This window comes from Pteropus alecto, unplaced genomic scaffold (assembly GCF_000325575.1).
Source record: "Pteropus alecto unplaced genomic scaffold, ASM32557v1 scaffold76, whole genome shotgun sequence".
NCBI classification, from domain to species: domain Eukaryota; kingdom Metazoa; phylum Chordata; class Mammalia; order Chiroptera; family Pteropodidae; genus Pteropus; species Pteropus alecto.
In genome coordinates, this window is record NW_006443138.1 from 14,970,785 (window position 1) to 14,995,217 (window position 24,433).

Below are 24,433 nucleotides of genomic sequence, written 5' to 3' on the forward strand. Positions count from 1 at the left end.
GGGTCATTTAGTGCAGTTTATAGGAGGTCAAATAAGTATTTTTGGAAGAGGTAACACCTAAAATAAATCTTAAAAAATGAGTAGAAATGAAGCAGACAAGTGGAAGGATGTCATAGCCTAAGGGTGGCAGTATGAGGAAGATATAAAGATGAGAAATTGAATGGTTGGTCAGGTATAACTTTGACAAATTTACTGCTGGTTACAGCTCATGGTTCCATGTCATTGCCATTATTCAAAGTATAATCCTTAGACTGCCTACATTTGTATTACCAAGAGTAAATGCTAAAAATACAGACTCTGGAATCCTATGCAAACCTAGGAAGTAGAATACCTGGGAATTCTAATTTTTACCAATGTTGACAGATGACTATTATGAACATTATAATTAAACACTGATTAGAAGAGCAAAGAAAGAACCCAGATTAAAGAAAACATCCTAAAAGTAACTTTATTATCTTAAATTCATATTAGTAGGTAATGGTGTAATCAACATATATTGAGGGAAACAGAAAAAAGTTATGTTTTGGAGAAAATAAAGGGCAATGAGGTTAAAACAAATACTGAATATAGCAAGATACAGTAAAAGAACAATAAAGGAACTTGGAAGTTATGGGAAGCTGTGGCAGCAGCAGAGATATATTTTTAAAAACTTAAAAAATAGTTTATATTAAATCAGAAGAAACAGAATAATCTGAATTTTCCTAATTTTAATAAGTGAATATTTAAAAATAAACATTTTTCTAACATTATGTTATGAAATGCATTATGTAATTTTAGGTGGAAGTAGATTCTATGGTTGTGCCTTTACCCTTTTCAAATCGAGAACTGTTCATAGAGGATTCTGGTAATATGTACATGATTACTACTCCCGCTGGACTAATCGTAAAGTGGGCTCATCTTACAGGAATCTTAGACATTCATTTTGGCTCTCAATTTAACTTGTCATCCTCCACAGAAGGACTTTGTGGTGAGCATTGCTCTTCAAGTCTCAATTTCTTCTTACTTTTTTTTTCCTGTTCATATTATACTGTTTTGGCCCCTGTTGCCACACTTTTCTGATTTGAGATGTGATGTTAACTTTCAGTTCCCCATGTGAATAGTGAAGGAAGTAATGGTTTTCACTAAGTGGGCTAAGAAGCAAGAAATAATTGCTTCAATTATTCAATGTGGGTATTTTATGGAACTATATACTTACCACTATTACTACAATATTGTTTATTTTTTTATTAGCTCATCTTTATTAAGCATTAATGAAATGTCAGGAATTATTTTATATACTTTAGCTCATTTAATTCTATAGTAGACCTAACAAGCAGGCACTAGTATTAATTTATAAGTGATAAAAATGAGGCATAAAAAGGTTAAAGGCTTAAATAACTTTTGTTTATCCCTTATTTTTTAAAAGTTTGAAATTGGGGAAAACTCAGTTGTTTAAGTCATCTTGAAAGTTATCTAGAGTTATCCCCTTTACATCTCTGTGTTCAACATCAGTTTTCCCATCTTTAAATGGGAATAATAATATCTACCTCAAGATCGTTGTTAAAATTGTATGTGAAAGTTATTGTTAAAACACAACACATTGCTTAATATACATGGTCAACAAATATTAGTACAAATAGTGAGATTTATTTTAATCTCATTAAATACTAATTGAATAAAAGTTTATGAATTATCTTCTAAATGTCTGACACTATATGAAACACCTATATTTCTTCTTTAAAAATGTAAAAGCATTAGTGTAAAAATTGGCTAAAATGGTCTACTACCTATTTCCTTGCCTATTTAGAGTATTTTACACATAGCACAAACTTCTATGGTGACTAAAAGTTATCAGTTTGGAAATAGTTGTTATTGAGTATATAGAATTGATTATAAAATCAACTAAATAGTAATTATGAGTAATGACTCAGAGACTTTGAGAATGCATATTGTCTACTATGATTTGTCACTTCCATATGCTATGATTTCTGTTTGTTTCATGTTTGTTTGTTCGTTTCTCCTTCTTTACTGTCTGCTCATGCTTTTATAGAGATTGAGACTATGCTAAATAGATTCTTAACTAATTATTGTGGAGAAGGGGCTAAGTCATGTTTTTGCTAACCAAGAGTCACACTAGAAATTCATGACCTCCACAGTGGGAGAGCAGTGGTTTGTTAAAGGGAAATCTGGGTGCTGTTGGGACTACTACGTTGAGTGCTGACTAATAAAATTGTAGTGAACCGAGAGTGTGACCCAAATTGAACATGGACACTAGAATTGGAGGTCTATACTGACACCCTGTTTTAAATAGCATTGGAGTCTGCAGGGGTGGTGGCTGGAATTGCAGTGAAAATGTATTTTTACTATTAATTACCTTTCTCCAGAAGAGTTTAGACTTTAAAAAGTTGTAGCTGCTTTATAGTTTAGTTCACTCGAGGTTTGTTTTTTTTGTTTTTTGTTTTTTGTTTTTTTGGCATTGCACTCAGTCCCCTTGTATATTTACAAGGGTGGGGCAGATATGGAAGCAGCAACTTTTATTGATAATAATATTTTACACTTGCAAAAATATTTAACTCATATCTTTTATAGCTATGAGCCTTGAGAATCAAGAAAAATTATGTTTTAAGGTAAGGTTCCATTCAGACAAGTTATAATCAGGGTTCCAGGCCCATTTCTCTCTACTTCCCTTAGCTCTGCACTCCACTGGATGAAGGGTAAGCTCTATCTTCAGTCTGACCTATCTTAAGGAAGCTAGGCTGTAGGAGGTCAAATCATCATAGCCATCAATAGGCCATGTCATCCCAAGGAAAAGAAATTGTCTATGTTCTAGAATTCCCAGGTCAAATTCTAAGCTTGACAATGGTTGTTCTAATGTTGAACAAATCTGTGTGTCTGGTGACTACTGTGAGCTGACGTGTCTGTGTGTTCAAATCTGTGTGTCTGGTGACTACTGTGAGCTGACTCGTTTATGCTTAGCCTTATAACAGTTTGTAAGGCCAGGTGCAAAGATTACCTTTATGCCAATCAAGTGCCTCTCCTGGGGTGGTGTCGTGCTCTAGGCGTTGGGGCAGGGATAGTTCCTGAAAGAAATAATTTAATGTTTCAGGCAGGGTTTTCTTGGGGGACTGGATGCCTGGGAGGCAATCACCAAACATTTACTATTCTGGGAAATATTTGACAGATTTAAGAACTAGTTATTTAATTAGGAGATAGTGGTTATAGTGAAAGAGTATAAGAACAGAATTAATCTCCTCTCTTCATCTTTGATTTTCCCATATATCTTGACTTCTAGGATCATGGTTTCTTTCTTATCTGGTTAAGTCAGTTCTATGCTATCTTATTAAAGAATATATATTTAAAAATTCATCAATGTTAAAGTCAAAGGACATAAATTTGGCACCTCATTCAGTAAATGATTTATTTTAAATCAATTACTAAGATGATTTATTTCTGTTGCCTAATTTAGTTTAAGTAAAAAAGATTTCCTTCTAAATGTCACATATCTTTCTAGGGATTTGCAATGAAGACCCGGATGATGATCTAAGGATGCAAAATGGCACAATTATTACAAATATGGAAGACATAGAATTATTTATTGAGAGCTGGGAAATTGAGAAATTATTTAAAGTGACAACAAGAAGACCTGTTAGAAATTGTACTGAGCATGATTGCAGTCACTGCATTGAGTTATTAAATAGAAAGGTTTTCATTCCATGCCATGATAAAGTAAGTTGAAAGCAACCATAAATAAGAAATGTCATGTTAAACATGTTGAGATTAAACCCAATAAATTCCTATTCTTGCTATGATGTTCTTCTACAGAGAATAGTTTATCCCCAAACTTTCTGTTAGTATACTTTGGAATTCAGAATCATATGTTGTTTATAGATTTATAGAGACAGGAATGAGAATTATTTTTTTCTCCCTATGTTTTTTCAGAACTATATCCACAGCTTTCAAGAAAAATGAAATGCCATCCTATGAATAAATGCCTTTAAGAGAAATAGATCAATGTCACCTGATAACCCAGTATAAAAATCAAGAAAGTGAAGATTTAATCAATTTGCTATGATCCTGGCTTCTTAGGTGTATACTTATAATAGAACTAATCACACATTCAATTCAATTATTCTTTAATACCCTCTAATTTTCTGCATTTAGGTCACTAGTAGATATATTTTTTTTCAACAGCAGAAAAGAATAGCTTTATTAGAAGGGAAAGTAAAGCAACAGTACACTTCTAGACGTGGAAGCGACCCCGAGCAAGAATGGCTCAAAAACTCAAGAGCTCAAAGGCCACTAGTAGATATTTTAAATAATCAGTATCATTTAAAAAATCCATTATAGAAACAAAGACCAGACAAATATAGCATTTCATGAATCATTTAATGAAAATTTAGTGATCATCTAGCACCTACTAGGCATTATGTTAAACTCCTGTGATCCAAAGATAAATAAGTCCCTCTCCTTCCCCTCAGCAGTCTAGTGGGAAGGCAAGCCTGTGAACAGATACATTGTAAGATACACTATGGAAGTACATAGAAGCCCAGATTTGGAGAAAACTTCCCAGAGTTTTAGATGTCTGAATTATTTGGAAGAATGAGTTTGCCAGGAGAGAAGAAGGAAGAAGGAAAACCTAGGCAAATAAAACAATATATGCAAGAGCAAGTTTGGTGGGAAAACCCATTTTAGGAAAATATTGAAAGTTTAGTGCAAGACCTATGGATGGGAGGGGTCTGGGAAGAAGAGTGAGGGAATTTGTTAAAGCAGGAAGGAGCTCACTGTGAAGCACCTTCCGTACTAGACAATGAAGTGCAGAATCCATAGTTCCCAGCCTGCCCTATGACTTTCCCTGAGGGCATGAGATAAAAATGACATATTTTTCTGGAACTTCAGCTTTACTTAGGAATTTGGATGCAAATAAGTTCTAAATGTTTACATTTTTAAATACGTGCACATAAAAATGGGGAAAAAAACCCCAGCAAATACTTTTAAATTAATTTTGTCATTTTAATCTGTCCTTTCAAAGCATAATGAACATTGCATTTTTAGCTAGGAACTTGGAAGATTGATTAAATCAGGAAACTTTCAGCTTGACTATTAAAGGCAAAGTGAGGCAACACAGGACATCATTTAGTCTGTGATAGCCTCCCCTGTTCCCTTGTGATCCTCTCAGTGAATTTGATAACAAAAGAAAGGGAGGCTCATAATCTGGTTTTCCCACTTCTAATCTTCATCCTTATTTGCTAATAGCAACATAGCAGGCAAATGATCTTTTTAAATAGACAGGATTGTATCATTTCTCTACCTAACACCCTTCAGTGTCTTCTACTTATGCTTAGAGTACATTCCACACTTCTTAACAGAGCTTACCAGGTCCACTATGCTCTGGCCTGCCTGCTTCTCCAGCTTCCTTATGCATTGCACTCTTCTTGCCTGATAAACTCCTGGCTTCCTCCTTTCAACTCTGAATATTCCAAGGTTTTTTTCCTGCCAATGGGCTTTTATGCCTGCAGAGTCTCCAGCTGGAATACTTCCCTTCTTCAATCTATTTTAGTAGGTGACTCCTCTTGATTTGCTAAAAGGTTTTCCTAAATTATGAGATTCACAAGGCAGAGAACAGATCTGTTTTATTCACCTTTATATTCCTCACGTATAATATAGTGCCTGATATGTAGTTAGGTGCTCAATAAATTATGAATGTATGCATTAATGAATGTATAAATGAAGGATACAGGAGAATCAGTTTTCATGGGTTAAGTGGAGAAAGAATAGGATTTTTTATTTTGAACAAATTAAGTCCCTTTTAAGGGACTTCAAAGCAAAAATATCCAAGAAAAAAAATTTAGAAACATAATTCTGGAGCTCAGTTGAGATAAGTCGAGGCCAGCCATCATGTTTGGGGAGTTATTAGTATATAATTTTTAAAAAATAATAATGTACAATATGCTAGAATCTGTTCTGTATGCCTTATGATTAGCTGACAGCAGTCATAAACAGTAGTAAGTTTACTTCTAACTCTATTAAACTTAGGAAGAAATCGAGGCAAAGATTTAAATAACCAATATGATGGTAGAAACTGTGAGAATGAGTGAGCCCAGAAAGATCATTTGTAGTGAGTAAGCATGACCAGTGAGGATGAGATCTAGAGAAACATTCAGAATGAGAGGCAGAAGAGCTGACAATAAACAGATTAACAGTCAATTTCAAAGTCAAAGGAGAGAGTTCTAAGAAACAGGAAGTACTCATGGCATCATGGGCCTCTGAGAGGTTGGGAAATTTTTATATCAGTGTTTCCTGGATTTGACAATTAGGAGGCCCTTAATGACCATTGCAAATATTCAGTGCAAAGTGAACTGGTTGAAAACTGAGGAAATTCAAAAAGAAGGCTAAAAAGAAAGTTAGATTCTTGATTTTTTAAAGATATGGATCTTGAAGGAAAAAAGATGGCATATGAAAAGTATTCAGTATTTTACCTGACACTTTGACCTGTGCCAGAATTTCGTATCTGAATATAGATGCTTATAGTATGTTTGCTAAATGAATGAGTAGAAAGAAAAATTGGAATAAATGTTGTTACAAGTTTTCAGGTATCTCTAGATCAAAATGAAACATAATCTGTATAAAACAGTGAGTCTCTAATTAAATTTAGGTATGTCGAATTATACAAATTATTCAAGTAATGTACAATATTAATATACATTTTTTAAGAAACATTTATAACTTCATTTCATGAGCAATGCCATGTATCATTACAGTATGCTTCAGGAGCTTCCAATTTTATCTATAATAGATCAAAGTCTTAATATATAGAAAACTATGATATCAAAAATGGAATTTTGCTATGTCCACATGTTATGTTTCTTTTCTATCTTTATATGACAGATTTATGTAGATTTATGCAGACAATATTTATCTTCTCTAAAATGTGTTTTAAAATATTGTAAATTTGGTCTATGGCCGTGCTACCCTGAACATGCTTGATCTCGTCTGATCTCGGAAGCTAAGCAGGGTCGGGCCCGGTTAGTACTTAGATGGGAGACCACCTAGGAATACCAGGTGCTGTAGGTGTTTATTTAAACAAACAAACAAACAAACAAATAAAATATTGTAAATTCGGAGGTGAAATCTAATACTATGAAGTTTTGAAAATCTAAGGTCAAGGAAGAACCTTAAAGAATACTAACTTTCTACTCTTTGATTCTCCAAATACTTTTTGTCTAGCTTAGTGTCTTTAGAGAAATAAAACGATATAACTTATCCCACTCTAGGTTTCACCACAGAACTTTTGTGAAAAGATGTGGATCAATTATACCAATTCTTGGAACTATGAATGTGATGCGCTTTCTGCATATGTGGCTCTGTGCAACAAGTTCGACATCTGTATTCAATGGAGAACACCTGATTACTGCTGTAAGTAGTACACTTCAAACACTATTTTTCCATCAACCAAATAACAGTCCTTTTTGTTTGCATTTGCTTCTTTCTCTTTTCCTTTTTCATCACAAAATAACTTCATATAAATAAAATGCATGTAAATCTAATCTAGAAGTTAAAGGTAAACTCTCCCACATAGGCAACATCTGTTTTCATCCTGATCTAAATGTAAAGTAGGCCTCAATTCTCCTAAAAGGAAACCTATTTATAAAATATTAGGTAGCAAAGTAGTTTGACATAAAGAGGAAATCACAGAGAATTGGAGAGGGATTTTAATTCTGTATCCTACAGCACATTTTGTTGATTCCCATTTAACCTGCCTCATTTCCTCCAGCTTGTTCTTACACATTTATTATGTGGAAAGGATAACGATTTTTCTGCCCCATTTTCTCCTTTCCTTACATAGTATCCAATTCCTAGCAACCAGTCTTTCCAGCTTTCTTTGCTATCTGAGTTCAATATTTTTACAGTTATATGTTTGTGTTTCCTTTTTTTTTAGATCCATTCTTTGCATATTTTTATCTATAGGACTCATGCTTTTTCATCAAGTTATGATGCTTTTCATAAAAAATGTATTAAACTTTATACCAAGTCTGGCATATTTTACATAAAATATTGTTAATTTAATTTAAGATATAGCGATTAAATAGATTAAATGGTAAAAGATTTTTAAAATTAATGTTACTCAAATGCTCCAAAATAAAATAAAAGTTTTCATTTTCCCCAGGGACAAAAAGTATAAAATACATAGAGAAAGAATAATACATCACAAAACACCAGTTACATGACTCCACTTCAGAAATAAAACAGCCTCTGGTGTGCCCTTCTATCTCCTGTCTCTGCCCTCCTAGATATCATCACTATTTAATAGTTGGGTTGTTTGATTCATAGGGAATGTATAACATTACCGGTTTTATAAGATACTGTCAAATTGTTCTGAGATTTTACCAATTTATATCCCCACCAGCTGTGAGTTTATTTTTTTTTTAACAGCATCACTTTTTAAGATCACTGAAAATAAACAAGAATTTTCTAAAACATCATGTAGAAGCTGCGTGGCAATGGTGGTTCCTTTTGACACTGAAGGGTTAAACTTAAAGATGCAGCATTTTTCATTTTTATGGCTTAGTTGAGTTACATATTTAAAGTGTATTTCTTTGTTTATTCTGAGTAGATTTGTACATCTTCTCACTGCAGAGAGTAGTAACTTCATATTAGTTGACTCTATATTTATGCTAACCAGATTTGGCTGCCTATTGGTCATATTGATTTGATAAAAATAAGATGAAGTTTTCTGACCATAATATAACATAATACTAACTGGACACCTGAAAAATATTGAAAAATACCCATCGTTTTGTTTCTGATTTATGATAACATAATAAATGAAAAAATAAACTTTGAAGAGACTGAAATGTGAAAAATCATATTCAGAAAGAAATCTGATATTTCTTTCTTTTACTAGAATTTAATAGTTTACTTTTATTGTTAGCAAATTCTGTCCTTTATCATTCATAGCTCTGAGTTGCCCAGAGGGAAAGGATTATCAGCCCTGTGTACGACCCTGTGAAGCAAGAACATGTCTTAACAGATGGTTCTATGGACACTCTTCCTGTTTGTATTTAAGAGAAGATTGTGTGTGCAAAAATGGAACCATTCTTCATAGGCCACATTCAACGCAGTGCATTCCAGAGAAAGAATGTGGTAAGCAAAGTACAAAATGACCTCTTAGGGGTCCAGCAAACAAATAAAACATTTTCGATCATGAAGAGATGTGCTGAGAAAAATTGATCAAAGGTAACCTAGATGTTGGAAAAGAAATTAGTTTGTTTATAGTTTCATTTTATTAAGATTTCAACTGAAGTTACCAAAATCAAGAGCTTTGGTGGTGTGTTTAATCTCTACCTATGTCTGTAATAGCTAGGAAAGAGTATGGCAGATTAAGAAGAGTGCAGGATGTGGACTGAATTCAAATTCCAATTATTTCGTGTATTAATAATTCAGTTGAGCCTGGGTTATACATCTATAAAATGAAGAAAATAATAGCTCTATCCTATAAGGTTAGTGTGGGAATGCACAAAATAATACAAAGTATTTTGCAACAGTGCTTGGGAAAATAACACTCAAAAATGCCATATAGTGTTATTATCTGGAAGAAAAGATTTAATGTTTCTACTTTTATTTTCAAACCATTTTATTCTAACACATTATCTCCTCGGTGGTTTCAGAAGAAAAAAGAGAAAAATTGAGAAAATTGCGGTTTTAGTAGTTCATCAGTCACAGGGCTCATCATTATAGTCAGAAGGAAAGCGATTTAGCTAATAATTAAAAGAAAAGGCAAGTAGGAGTAAAATGCACATTTTCAGAAACAAGTTTGTATTTTCCATTGAAAAAAGTATTTGTGGAAGACTTTGAGAATATGTAGGCATGCTTATGTTGTTTTAAGGAACCTGTCAGGTTGGTAAATAGAATAAAATAAAAGTTCATTGGAGGCTGGGGATATGGTTGGTCACTACATTTATTTTTATTATTCCTTAAATGAACTACTAGGGGGCTATATTTATCAATAATAAAACTAGTCAATAATAAAACTAATAGTCACTAAATAATATTTCCACATTTAGATTAGAAAGCTGAAATGTTCTGAGTTTTCATACAACAAAAGTGTTAATGTGAGGTAGGAACTACCTTGTCTTCTAATACCACTCATTTTGACAATTATTATTTTTAAACATTTAAATTTATGTTACTGAGTTTGTTCAAGCTAAATAAATTGTACTAACAAGACTTAAAATGAAAAAAAATAATTAAATTATGCTATTTATAGAAGAGGATATGCAAATTTACAGAGTTGTAGAAGGGAAATTTATTTTCTATGGATTACATCAAAAATTTTGTTAAAGAAAAATATAAGCTCGTAGCTTATGAATGAAAAGAGAAATCTGGGAAAGAATAGATATGTGACATGTTTTCTATGTCACTGGGCCAAGACACAGTCTGAAATCAAAACATCACAGCTTGATTGATTTTAGTGTCTAGATTATAAGTGATATAACATTGTCATTTTTTTAAGCATGTACTGATAGTGAAGATCAACCCCGCACTGCTGGGGAGATTTGGAATGGAGGCATTGATGAATGTGCCCTATACAAATGTTTGGAGAATGGAAGCATTATTCCTATAGAACCTGATTGTGATGAGGAGCCCTCACCAATTTGTGAACGAGAAGCTGAAGTTGTCTTGAGTATCATTGATAAGTGGTCTTGCTGTTCAAAGGAAGTTTGTGGTATGTATTCCAGCTGAAGCCTTAAAGTTGGTCAATGCCAGAAAATATGTTTATATTTTTTTATTAAAAAAAAAAAAAAGCAGGGTGTGCATGGTGTTTGGCATAAAAGAAAATGTAAGGGTTGAGGTAATGGAAATATTTCCATAAATATCACTTATACTTTCTCAAAGCAAGTTTTGCCTCATTATGGCTTTATTGATTTTGCAAATACACATGTGAAACTCTGGCTATTAGCAATTAATAATATTCAGTAGTTCATGATAACATAAAGGATCTGAGAATCTTTGACTTAGGACAATTATGGGTGAAAGACAATAACAAATAAACCTTAAATTTGCTTCCTTTTCATATATGACCCATCTTGTGAGCTGAATGGGTTTGACTGGAGTATAAAAACATGCATAGTGAGAATCAATTCCCTGCTTTGAGTTATAAGCACAAGATTTTAGTTATGTTCACTAATATTTTAATGCTTCTTATTTACAGGATGTGACATGACCTTGTGTGAAACTACCATTCCAACATGTACAAATAGTCAAAAATTGACCATTGGTCATAGTCCTCTTTCTTGCTGTCCACAGTACCAATGTGGTGAGTAGTTAATTAGGAAAAATAAGAGTGAGAGTCATTGTTTATTTAGAATAGTGGATTAGATTCTCATTCTTTGTATTTATAAGGAAGTGATCTATTATTAAAAATTGTGGAATTGTCTTTTTAAAGATAGTTTTTTAACCTGCAATTTAAATTTTTACATTATATAAATATATGTATATAGTAATTAACACATTTTTAAAATCTTTATTTTATTTATTTTTATTAAATTTATTGGGGTAACATTGGTTAATAAAATCATATAGGTTTCAAGTGTACAATTCAATAATATGTCATATGTATACTGAATTGTGTGTTCATCACCCAAAGTCAAATATCTCTTAAAAAATCTTAATCAGTGAAAATATATAGGAAATAGAAGGTTATACATATATATAGATATAACTAAACCACACTATTTTATTTTATCATTTCACTCTATACAGATTTTCAAATATTTTTGTGTTTCTGCAGAATGTGACCCATTGAAATGCCCCAGTATTTCAACACCAGAATGCAGAGAAGACCAATTCATGATTCAAGTTCAACAGGATGAGCCTTGCTGTTTTGCTCCTCTTTGCGGTCAGTGTTATGCGCAATAATTTTTTGGAAGAAGAGGGAAAGAAGATGTGGGAAAAACATCTTATTTGATGTGAATTTCATGGGACTGATGAAAACCAGGATTTTACTGTTATAGAAATTCAACTAAAAAAGAACAATAGAAAAGAAAGTCTAGCATTTTAAATGACTCTTGACAATTATAGTTAATACTACTTTCCCCTATCAACAAAGACTATATATATATATATCAGTCAAAACATAACCAAGATAATATGATCAAGCTTTTTTTTTCCTTTCTTTCTCTTTCTTTCTTTCTTTCTTTCTTTCTTTCTTTCTTTCTTTCTTTCTTTCTTTCTTTCTTTCTTTCTTTCTTTCTTTTTAATAAGGCCAGCACCTAGGTTTTTTTTGGAGAAGAATTTAGCTTTGGCTTTCCTTCAAGAACCAAATAGACTAATGAACTCTGTTAAGACTCTATAAGACCTTTCTAAAACTTTATCTCCTATATATAATATGTCATCTATGATGATCTTAAAAGAGAATAGTATAAAGGGAGTCTGGGAAGTGACTGTATATAGGGCTATGTATTTTGTCTGATGAACTGGATATTGAAAAATAAAGAATTTTCTATTTTCAGTTTCAAGTGAATTATCTTATAAAAGATTGGTGATTAATGTAGGTTTTAGATGTCCTTAAAATCAAAACACGTTATTTGTACCAGTTAAGGTTCGACTTCAGTGGCAAAAACTGATTCATTCTAGCTAGCTGGAGCACACCAATCATTGGAAGGATTTGGGGATCAGGATTTTTCAGAATCAAGATGAAACAGATCAAGTCCTGTTGCTCTATGTCAGTTACCAATCACCGAGTCAGCAACATCTATCTACATTCCTGGTGTGTTTTTATTTGTGATTCAAGTGTTGTAGAAAGAGATTCTGATTCAACTAATGTGGGTCATTCCCACTCAGGTCTGATGAGAGTGAAGCACCTTTATAACAGTCACTCTAAGTCTACATTGGTAGAGCATTTCCTCAAGGTCATCTAGAGAGTTGTTATCAAAGTTAGGAGAGGGGTGCTGAATAGCTAAAGAGGAAAAGTGCCTACTACATCATTTGTCCATAAATTGGAGTAATCATGAGTAACGAATTAAGAAAACTTAAATAAATCAATCAATGATGTTTTGATCCTAGTAAGAACAAGTTATTCCAGAAGTCTTGATGCCCTATACTTCTGGTAAGATGGTGTTCTATGTCACTATGCCTGGAAAGCATAAAGCAATATACACAGGCAATATTATTGTTTTTACGACCAAACAATAAAGCTTCCTCTTTATTGTTTCTTATTTTATAAAACATAATATATTTCATGTTGATTTTATATGCATATAATAATCTGAATTAATAATTAGATTATTTTTTAGCTCAGCTGTAACTTCTAGTTTTTTTGTTTCTTCTTTAGTTTGTGAATCTTGCACTGAACCTATTCCACTCTGTACTGATGGGGAATTTCTCACTGTGGACCTTAACACCACACACTTCTGTTGTCCTCAGTATTACTGTGGTAAGTATATTTTAACTAGTTTAAAATATTTAGATGTGTCAGATGTTTAAGAAGCCCAGTGCATTTTAGTTAGACTGTTATATCAGACCTTAGTTGAATTTCGGCATATAAAATACATGTTGAATATATGTAATGTTTTCATATATCTAAGAGCTCTTCTTAGATAATATCATTACCTCCCTAAAATAGATTACATATGACTTGTCTCCTCATCCTAGAATTTCTAGATATCCAGGTGATACCATACTCTCTTCACTTCATCTTCTTGTACCCCTGCTGTTTCTCAAGGTTCTTCACCTAATGAGTTGTTCTAGTTTTACTGCTGTTGCTGCATGTCTTTTGAAACATTTGTTTGTCCTCACCAACACATGACAATTGGGCAGTGGAGAAGCGATACTGGATACACATGAGTTCATGCACTGCATCAGCAATAGTAGTGAACTAAATGGTAGGTAGAGAAAACTGGTGATTACGTGAAGTTAATCTTTACTCGTGTAATTTTTCTATTTAGTTTGTGAGCCAAGTCTTTGTCCTACACCTCTACTCAACTGTGCAGAAGATATGAAACTTGTGAAAGAAAATGTATCTGACCAATGTTGTCCAACATGGCATTGTGGTAATTAATCTTCATATTTTAAAGTTTTATAACAATACATTAATATATTCTGATCAATTTAAATATGTTAATTTTTACCTTTTAGAATGTAGCTGTGAAAACCTTGTTATGCCAACTTGTGAAGTGGTAAGAACACATATTTTGATTGACTTGTCATATAATTTAAATCAGTTTATTATTCCTTTATCTCTCTTATTTCTGAATTCTTCTTAAAGTTTATGAAATTATCCAAGTTGTAATGTGCTCTAATATTAGGGAGCAGTCGACATTTTATAATTTGCTTGAGATAGAAAGTATAATATGTTATTTTTTCACTGGTGACTATATTTGCTAGTTTCATATCTACTTAGGTTCACTAGTCTTAAAAACACTGAAAAAATATTATCTCGATATTAGCATAGATTGTGGTGATAGTTTCATGGATGCATGCTTATTTCCAAATTTGTCGTTTACATTAATTATGTATGTCAAATAAATAAATTATACTTTACAAAAGTATTAATCTAACATTTGCTATAATGATGAGTTGTCATCTTTTATTTGCATAGAATCTTTAAATAACTTTCATAAAAATTTTCTCATTATTTTGCATGCACTGTATACACACCTACAGAAAAAAGTAGAATTATGTTATTGCATTTTTCTCGTCCTTCATTGTTTACATAACATGTTTAGTATATTATCTCATTGAATCTTCACAAAGTAGGTATTTTTAGTTCATTTTATAAATGAGGAAATTGAGGTTTAGAGAAAATAAAGGATTGACCACGATCTTTAGGATTCAAACTAGAGGTTGTTTTGTGTATGTGTATGTGTGTGTTTATGTATGTTCCTTCATTCTTTCTATTCCACCTTAATTCTTTGATTCTCTTTACAAAGTGTAATTAAGACATGGCACAAGAACAAAAGCAATGGAGACTGTCTTGTTTCTATTAGTGACTTTGACTTTCTTTAGCCGCAACTCACTTTCCTCATCTATACTATAAAAATAATAACAATACCTATGTCATGTGAATAACATAAATTAATATAAATTAGATAGTATGTGACACATAGAAAAGGCTCAATAAGTTTTAGCTATAATTATTACAACACTCCACAATACTCAGAATGTTAACCACAGTGTGTAGATTATCATGAAGAACTTTCCACAGAAGGTTACCATCAAAATTTTGGAAGAAACCGATAGTCAGGTTAGGAATAATGGATGAAAAGAAGTGAACTATTCTAGACAGTGGCTAGTATGACCATGAGTAGATGCACAAAGTAATGAAGTAAGATATGTATGCTGAAAGATCACGACCTCTTTCTTTCCTTGATAAAGAGCTAACTGGAAGAGGAACAATGAGAGATGAAGAACATTCCAAACTGGTGAATTGGGGAGGGCTCTAAAGGCAAGGCTATAGAATTTAAATTTGATTTATTCTTTTCAGTTAGTCGTTCAATTAACATTTGTTGAAAACCGGTTATGTGTTGTCATGGTACCAGCCACTTGAAAATGCACAGTTCTACCCTGAGGCGCTCAATGTAGTTTTAATAAGATAGGAGATGGAAAGGGTCCTGTATCGGATAGGAATTATTATAAAAATGGTGTTTGAGGGAGCAGACATTGATAGTCTTGTGTAGCATGACTGAAACATTAGAGGGCAGGAGATCAGCAAGAGACCAGTATAGCAATTCATGAATGAGGACCTTGAGTGTAGTTAGATTTACGAAGAACAGGGTTGCGGGGGAGGGGATTGAATTTAGGAGGGCAAAATGAAAGACTCTGGTTTTTGTAACATATTTTGTAACATATTTGAGAAAGAGAGAGGAGAAGGAGGGGCAGAGGGAGACAGGGGGAGAGAGAGGAGAAAATGAAGAAAGAGAAAGCAGGAGGAGGAGGAGGAAGAAAAGAGATAGTGAGAAAGAGGGAAAGCTAGCTCTAAAAATCCTTTAAGTTTACAAGGCTTGCATACTAAGGGTCCAGGTGTAGTGGATACTTGGACAAACACTCTAATGGCCAAAGGAGCAGCTCAGAGTAGAGACTCTGGGATTCTACTAGTACCCTCATTCAGAGCTCTCCTGCAGGCCTGAAAGAGGTAACACAACATCATTTCAATAAATTTCAGCATGCTAGTATAAATTATGGAATATACTAAAGTGTATCCTTCTTCTTATGGGATTTTGTGCCTCCTGTGTTCTGAGTTCTTTGAAGTTTCTTTGGGTAGGAGCCTCTCCGTTCATTATCTAACTTGGGTGTGGTTGTTACTTTAATTCTTACTTTTGCGGGGGCGGGGCGCGGTGTGCCTTTATGCTGCTCTTGACCTAACCATCAACTGAACAAACACGTTCCTGTCTGCCCTCCCTTTTCCTATTTTTTTCTCTTCTAGTGTGTTTCTACCATTCTCCACTTACACTTTTCCTGTGTTCTTCTCCCTCCCCAACATTTATGCTAGCTGCTGGTCCATCTAGTTTATTACCAGTTCAGCTTCCAATGTCTGAATATTTTTTACGAATCAAACTTTGACATTACTCGATGTTATAAGTATTTATTGAATGACTATTATATTATTTATTAGCATTGTTCTGGGCACACACAACATAAAAAGTAACTTCAGTGTCCTTAAACATCTTACCCGAATACATATAACCATCCATGCGTGATAATTTAGTTTTAATATTCGTGGTTCTACACAAGCATTGACCTAATCCATTATTCCTGAGTACTCATTCTGAATGATGGCTGTTTGTTTCAGTGCCTAAGATGATGCATTTTTTAACATTGCATTAATTTTTCACATAGAAAACAGATGCATTTCAATAGAAAGAGTCTACGTGAGGCCTTTGCAGTATTTTTTTTATATATATAACAGCTTTATTGAAATAGAATTCAAATTACCAATACGATTTAGCCATTTAAAGTACACAATTCGATGATTTTTAGTATACCCATAGAATTGTGCAATCATCAACATAATCAATTTTAGAACAATTTTATTGCCCCCAAAAGAAACCCTGTATCTATTTGCAGTCACTCATTTCCTTCCAAACTCCCCAGTTATAGGAAATCACTAATTTAGTTTTTATTTCTATAAATTTGCCTAATCTAGGTATTTTATACAAATAGAATCATATACTATGTGGTCTTTTGTAATTCATTTCACTTAGTATGAGATTTTAAGGCTTATTCTTCTTGTACCATGTATTAGTACTTCATTCCTTTCTACTGTTAAATAGTATTTCATTGTATGAATATACCTAGACATTTATCCAAATAAAAGTATACAATGGCCAATAGCACATGAAAAGATCCTTTAATTGAAATCATTAGCTATTAGTTAAATGCAAATAAAAACTACATCAATGTATCACTTCATATCAATTAAGAGGACAGATAATAATACATGTTTAGGATGTGGAGAAATTGGAACCCTGAAATGCTGCTGGTGAGATTGTAATGGTAGCACTGCTTTGGAAAAGAGCTTGGTTGTTACTCAGAAGTTTCAATAAAGAGTTACCATATGACCCAGCAATTCCACTCCTAGGTATACACCCAAGAGAAATGAAAATGTATATCCACACAAAAGCTCATATCTGAATGTTCATAGCAGCACTATCATAATAGCCAGAAGATGGAAACAGCTTAAGGTGATTTTGCTAACTTTAAAGGAAAGGGATGCTTGCTTGAAAGTTAAAAAAACCAAAACAACTGTAATATTAAGTATTGGTAGAAAAAGCTCACTCAGAGGAAATATCTCTTGGGTACTTATGAGAATAAAAATGTAACTAAATATGTGGATAAGATCTCAAAGGAAATAAGAATAGAAGATTTAAGTTGAGAGGGTTCAGTGGGCATTGTGATTTAACTATAAAAAATAAGTGGTAAGTAACTTAAGTGTTAGTTTGAATCCAATACCTCCTATTAGTCTTTTGGAGTAGCTAATGCAGTGGGAGAATTCAATCTATTACTTTTTTAACTCTATATTTCCAACATTTTTATTTCTAATTCATTGGAATTGTGTGATGACTAAAAGTCATAAAACATCATATGAGTTAATGTTTATGCAACTATTTTACAAGTTATAAAGCACTGAGAAAAGTAAAATTATTAGTTTATGGGGAAGTGCTTTTTATATATTACTATGAATTTATTTGAATCATTTATTGTGTCAAGAATCAAATTCATTTTAATACTGATAGCATATGAAAATTAAATGCACCCAAGAACAGATGATGTTTAAAATGAAATTTTTGAAACTTAAAGCCTGGTCCTACACTTGAGAGGAACCTATACCATTCCTCTAATATGGCAAAGTTTGAATGTTGATCATGACAAAAATTTACTAACAGCTAAAAGCTATACATCACTTTCTGAGTGTCAGCACTATTTTAAACTTTTTACACATATTGACCCATTTATTTCTCTTAACAATCCTAAGAGACAGGCAGTATTATTATTCTCATTTTACAAATGAAAGGAGTGAGGAGCAGACTGGCTAAATAACCTGCCCTATATCACACAGCTAGTAAGTAGAAGAGCAGGATTAGCACAAGGATATTCTTGTTCCTGAGTCTGTGCTGTTAATCACTGTGCTATCCTATTCTGCTCCCACCTTATATGCTGTGGCAGCCTTACTCAGATACAGATATCAGAGCCTCTGACCACATCAGTACAATAGATCAAAAATATTTCCACTAAGCAAACTTTCCAGGATTACCAAGCATTTTCTTGTCTCCATTTGCCCACTAGAAGCTCTGAATCAAACAATGTTTAAGAGTTAGGACGAATCATAAAGGTCATCTTATCCACCTTCGCTCATTTAACAGATAAGAGAATTAAAGTTTAGAGTGATTAAGTGACCTATGATCTCATTGTTTTTTGTGAATTTTGTCCATGGACTATGAATTAAATGACCATTGGGTTAATCCAAGCCTGTTCACTATCAAGTATTAATTAAGCACCAGCTAATTGTCTAGCTGTGTGGTAAGGAACTTATTAGATATTATATTGTATATTTTTTATAATTGTCATATAATTAGTCACATAATAATAATAATCTCTTTCTAATAGGGAGAATTTATTACAGTAGACCATAACTTTCAGAGTGACTGTGGATGTGTACAGTATCTCTGTGGTAACTATGTTTTTTGTAACTTTTAAATGATAATGAATATTATTGATATCTGTTGTTTACTATTAATAAATTAAAAATAATTTTCTTTGAGATGTATTATACATTTTAAGCCATTTGTCAGCTTTTGAGTATAAAAAATGTACTGTTATTTTTATTTCCTTTTTTGTAATATCTCTAAATGCTCTAAGAAATTTGATAACAGGACAGAAAAAAAATTTTTCAGAATCTTCATAGTATTTAAAGTTAATGCTAGGGTTCATATACATATTTAACTTTAAAAATATACATCTGCAAGTAAGAGATTTTTTCTTCACTGTTTTATTATTTTTGATGTTAATATTGCAAAGCAGAATTAATTTTTTCTATGAAATAACAAATCTTCATATTATTAGTAGGTTAATAGAAAATAAAATTTCTATTCAATATCTTAAAACATTTGCTTAAGTTTAGTATTGGTGAGACAAAAAGCTTGTGAGCTGATTTCTTCACTATTTTAGTCTATCCTACCTAACATGCCATTTTTAAAGATATGATAGCACATTATATCAGCTGCTTTCATCACGAAGTGTGATTTCTATGACTTTATTTGGTAACAATAAAATTGATAATTTCCTCTCAAAATAATAATTAAAAACCGTGAATGTTACACAACCCCATCATGAAGAGACCTACTACTATTAATTTAGATTTTGCCTCCATCTATATCCACTCCCCAAAATTATCATATTATGTTTCTGCAAGAAAAAACAGCAAGTAGCTTGACAATCTCTGATTTAAAATTCTGGAAGCTGCTATAAAGTACAGCTTTTGGAGGAAGTTCAAACAGTAAACAGCAATTGAGTTTACAGATCAATTTCTTATTATATGTTTAAGAATAAATGTGCTATATTCAGTATTAGGTAAACTCTTGAGTTATGAACGAAGTATAAAGGTAAAGATCTTTATAGGTTTTTAAAAACACTGCACCATAATGAAAACATAGATTTAAATAAAAATTCCATTGATTAATTAAAAACTCAATATAGTACTTTTTGTTGACTATTTTTCTTTTCTTAGAAAAAGATGATGTGTGTGTATTTCAAGCAGTATCAGTATTGAATCTTGGCCAATCTATGATAAAGTACTTGGAAGGAGACTTTTGTTATACTTTAGAATGTCTGGAAGAAAAAGATAATCATACAGGCTTTCACACTTTGAATTTTACAATGGTGAATTGTTCAAAAGAATGTGACGTTGTAAGTATTCCTTATAAGTCAGTCCAGTGAGAGTTAATCAGCCTTAAAATAGCAACTGTAGAATTTAAACTACTGAATACCTGTAAGTTAAAAATATACACTTGACTGCTACTTCAATAATCTTTTAATGTGTAACATATTTATATAATGCAGATTTTCCTTTTGCTATGGATGATCTTGAGCTTCGTGAGTCTTATTATTTATAGCTTGCTTGACCTGAGGTTGTTACATCTGCTTAATGAATCTTGGCTGATAGATGTAAAGGTTAACATCTACTTCATTTCTAAAATAACTGTATAAAGTCAATTATTATATGAAGTCCTTCAAATTCAACCTTAGAAATGCTTACACTTGTTCTAAGAGAGCATATATTTATGTTGGGAAGCACTTTCAGAACTAATTGAAAATATTGCTATTGTTGTGGGACTAATTCTATGTATTATTATCATATGTATTATTATCATATACAGCACCAGGTATATACTCCATCTCCAAGTGATTATGATTGTTGTGGTGCCTGCAAAAATGTATCCTGCAAATTTCAAATGGAAAATGGAACATCAGTTATATATGAGGTATGAATTCCTTAATTCCTAAAATATGTTTCCTGGAGGGTAGCTTTCTATGCTACTTTCTTGAAGAAGACATTCTTAAGTCAAATAGGTTTGAAAAATGTCACACACACACAGAATTCTACATACAATACACACAGCAATACACAGCACATTCACAATGGACAAGGTACAGTTACATTCTAAAGTATCTGATAATTTCTGTTGTAAAGGAATGTGTTTAATACATTTCTCAAACTTATTTTATCATAGATCTTCACTTTTTTTTTAAATGTGAGGACTGGGCTGGAGAAATGCTGATTTTTAATCATTGAGAAGGAAAAGAACAATAATATTTTATTTACTCATTTGAAATGAAGCATTTTGATAGAAACCTGAAACTCAAGATGTTAGCACTTTACTATTTCAGGAATTGACGATTTCAGTAGGCACATAGAGAAAAGATTTAGAATATTTGACAAATTTTTAAAAAGATGATTCCAAGAGACATTAATGCTATATCCCATATCTTTCTACTGAAAACAGTAAAATAATTATTCCAAATTCTCCCATTACCTCATAATAACTCTATGTAGATCTGCAGACTGAACTACTTCTTCCCTAGAATTTTTTATGAAACTCTGTAATCTTGTTAGTGTTGTATCAGATTTAGGAAGGTCACAAATCATGTTTATAATTTACATTACTTAAAGGTAGTTGCGATTTATTATTGTTACCCTTTCTTTTTTTCATTAATAATTTGATTATCTGGAGTTCTTATTTCTAGTGTTCTTAATTACACAGGATTACTCACATACCCAAAAGAAAAAGAGATTGTCCTTTTCCTTTACATTTTATTAAATAAGAAAAATGAACAATTATTTTTTTGTACCATAGTTTATTATTTTACGATTATGTAAATATAGTGTTAGTGATTTACATAGTGTCGTTGATATTGTTGATCTGTTTATCCTAGCAGTATTTCTGTTTTCCAATATATATTTTTTAAAGTGAGAGTCTTAAAAAAGGAAGCTTAAAGATGATGAGAAGATATAGAGGCCAGTGAGAGAAAAGGAATTAGAGACTACTTGAAAAACTACAATAATCTGGAGATTTTAGTAAAAGGGCAATGTAAACTCTATAGATATCAATAATCCAGAAATTATTGGTGTATATAATTAATATGCATGTTGCTATTCCTGAAATTTAAATAAAAGATTCAATTATGTTCAGAATTTTTTTAGAACAGAAGAAATGTACTATAGGTAAATTATATATTAAGATAATTAACTTTTGGCTCTTTCAAAGATAAACTTTAGTTATCTTGAAATCTAATTTTTATGGAACTAAATTTTTTTATTTTAGATAAATTAGATATTAGTGTTTCCAGAATTTTAATATTTTATCTTCTTTTGCATCTAGACTTGTAGATCTCTTCTAATTCAGGTTTATAGAAGACCTGAAGCTATTCATAATCTAAAATAAAATTTAGAGAAAAGAAAGCTAGTTAAAATTCTTTACTGGTCCACAAGGAACCTTCAAGGCAAAGTTTGACGAGCATTTTAAAATGTGGTTTACAAAAAACCAAAAATATAGATCAATAATTATAGCCCAATATTTATGTAATAATTATGTTTATCTGACTTTATTTCTAAACAGAAATTCTGAAATCAGGAATGAAATAAATAGTTATTATGTTTAAAAATTTGTTAAAAGCATAGAAATAGGTTTTAAAATAACCATAAGGTATACAAAACTAGAATCATAAGTCAATAATAACTATCACCCGAAGATTTTTAAACTTTCTGGTGATAAGGGAGTGGAAGGAGGAATAAACAAATCTCAAGAAAGGAGGTGTATTATGTAATATGATTTGTTGTTTTATAATTAATGAGGGAAATAGTAGAGCAAGACCTTTGGCACTTGACCAAATTAGGTAATTAATTTTGTAGTAGAAACAGATACCTTTTGCTTCTTTCTTCTCTATTGCTTTACTTCACACTTACATCTAAGTTCTAGTATGAGACCAAACCCAAACACACTACATATATGTAATTTTAATTATTTTAATAAGATAAATTTGTGGACATTTCCAGATGGACATTTTATGCAACAGGAAGCTTTTTGCATCTTGACTTGACTTTTGATTTAGTGAGATAGGAAGTATTCTACTTAAGAAATGTAGCAGATTTTAGTAGAAAAACAATAACTTTCTCTTTTATTTGTAGGAGGGGAATATGTGGCACTATAATTGTACCACATATGAATGTGTTAAGACTGATGAAGGGACAATGATTCTAAACTACAGTATGGTCTGCCCCCCTTTTAATGAGAGTGAATGCAAAATGGTTTGTACTTTGTTTTGTCTAAGAAAATTTATTATTAAATATAATTTAGAAAATAATATGTTTTCCAAGGTGATACATACATACATTGTGTCTTATTTATTTTGGTGAATGTTTTATTTTCTTGTATACATAAAAGCTCTATGTTTCCTCAGTTTGTCATTTTGAGTTACATATGGTGTTCCAAATAATTTTAACTCTCCCTGAATAGACATTATGCTGTCCCTGGGTTTTTAATATGTAAATCAAAAGATTATTGAAAAATCATTTGATCAGCAGACCTAGACTCTCTTTCAATACAGATCAATAAACTAATCAAGCAGAGTTGGCCAATTTCCTCTTTCTTAAACATACAGCCAGATTTATGATGTCATTCACTTTTTAATGCAATGCTGGCCTAAGTGAAATTTATCTTAGCTTCTCTGAGCCCAGGCAACTGTGGAACTTAGCATCTGTCACAGCATTGCTGATCTTTTGGTTTTGTTCTTCCGATTCCCTATTCTCTCAAAGAAGAATCCATTGGAAAAGTAGATTTTTGAAAGTGATATGAGTTTTTAAAAAGATTCTTTGTAGCTTTAATTATTTAGTAGAAAATAATTCCTAATGAAAAGTGAGCTTTGTTCTGTTGTGTAAGGCAATATTTTTCTTAAGTGTAAAGAAATAGCATAATCTCATTGATTTTTTTTTTCAAGATGCCTCCATTTAGTGATGATTGCTAGGTTATTGGATGGCTAGCAACTGTATGTACCAAAGTAATAGATTTTCAGCTCTGGAAAGAATCTTAAGCACCATCTTATTTCATAGATTCTTTTTTAGAGTAAATTATTCTTTAGTTTGAATTGCTATTAGCAAGTTACTAATAGCAATTAGCAACTTTCTGTAAGAATTCCGAAAGATAATCAACAAAGTGTTCTTAATTTAACCTTGGGTGGGAGCCATCCTGAAATGGGAATTTTTTTTTTTAAATAATAAAATATGAAAGAAAAAGATACATCATTTTAACATTTGATTATATTCAGGAGCTCAGTTTCATGGAGTAGCTTATATTATTTTGAGGAGCTGAAAAAATATCATGGCGTCTATTTAGAGTACCTGTTAGTACTTTGCTTTTGTAAGTTTTTTGTGGTATTTAAAATGTGTTCTTTTAAGTAAGTTAAT

General features: G+C 31.9%; 1 protein-coding gene and 1 pseudogene across 7 annotated transcripts in view; both read left to right on the forward strand.

Annotated features, from left to right (window-relative positions):
* OTOGL (otogelin like) overlaps nt 1–24,433 on the forward strand; it is a 128,327-nt gene that overhangs the window by 96,395 nt on the left and 7,499 nt on the right. For all 7 annotated transcript variants that reach the window (XM_025041052.1, XM_025041046.1, XM_025041048.1 and 4 more), the window contains 14 exons: nt 778–967; nt 3,491–3,705; nt 7,251–7,392; nt 8,935–9,120; nt 10,490–10,702; nt 11,189–11,293; nt 11,768–11,875; nt 13,310–13,411; nt 13,923–14,027; nt 14,113–14,153; nt 19,081–19,144; nt 20,201–20,379; nt 20,850–20,954; nt 23,159–23,278. In XM_025041052.1, the coding sequence (XP_024896820.1) occupies nt 778–967; nt 3,491–3,705; nt 7,251–7,392; nt 8,935–9,120; nt 10,490–10,702; nt 11,189–11,293; nt 11,768–11,875; nt 13,310–13,411; nt 13,923–14,027; nt 14,113–14,153; nt 19,081–19,144; nt 20,201–20,379; nt 20,850–20,954; nt 23,159–23,278 (1,875 nt within the window). The remainder of the gene's footprint in view (nt 1–777; nt 968–3,490; nt 3,706–7,250; nt 7,393–8,934; nt 9,121–10,489; nt 10,703–11,188; nt 11,294–11,767; nt 11,876–13,309; nt 13,412–13,922; nt 14,028–14,112; nt 14,154–19,080; nt 19,145–20,200; nt 20,380–20,849; nt 20,955–23,158; nt 23,279–24,433) is intronic.
* On the forward strand, nt 6,932–7,050 carry LOC112472320 (annotated as a pseudogene).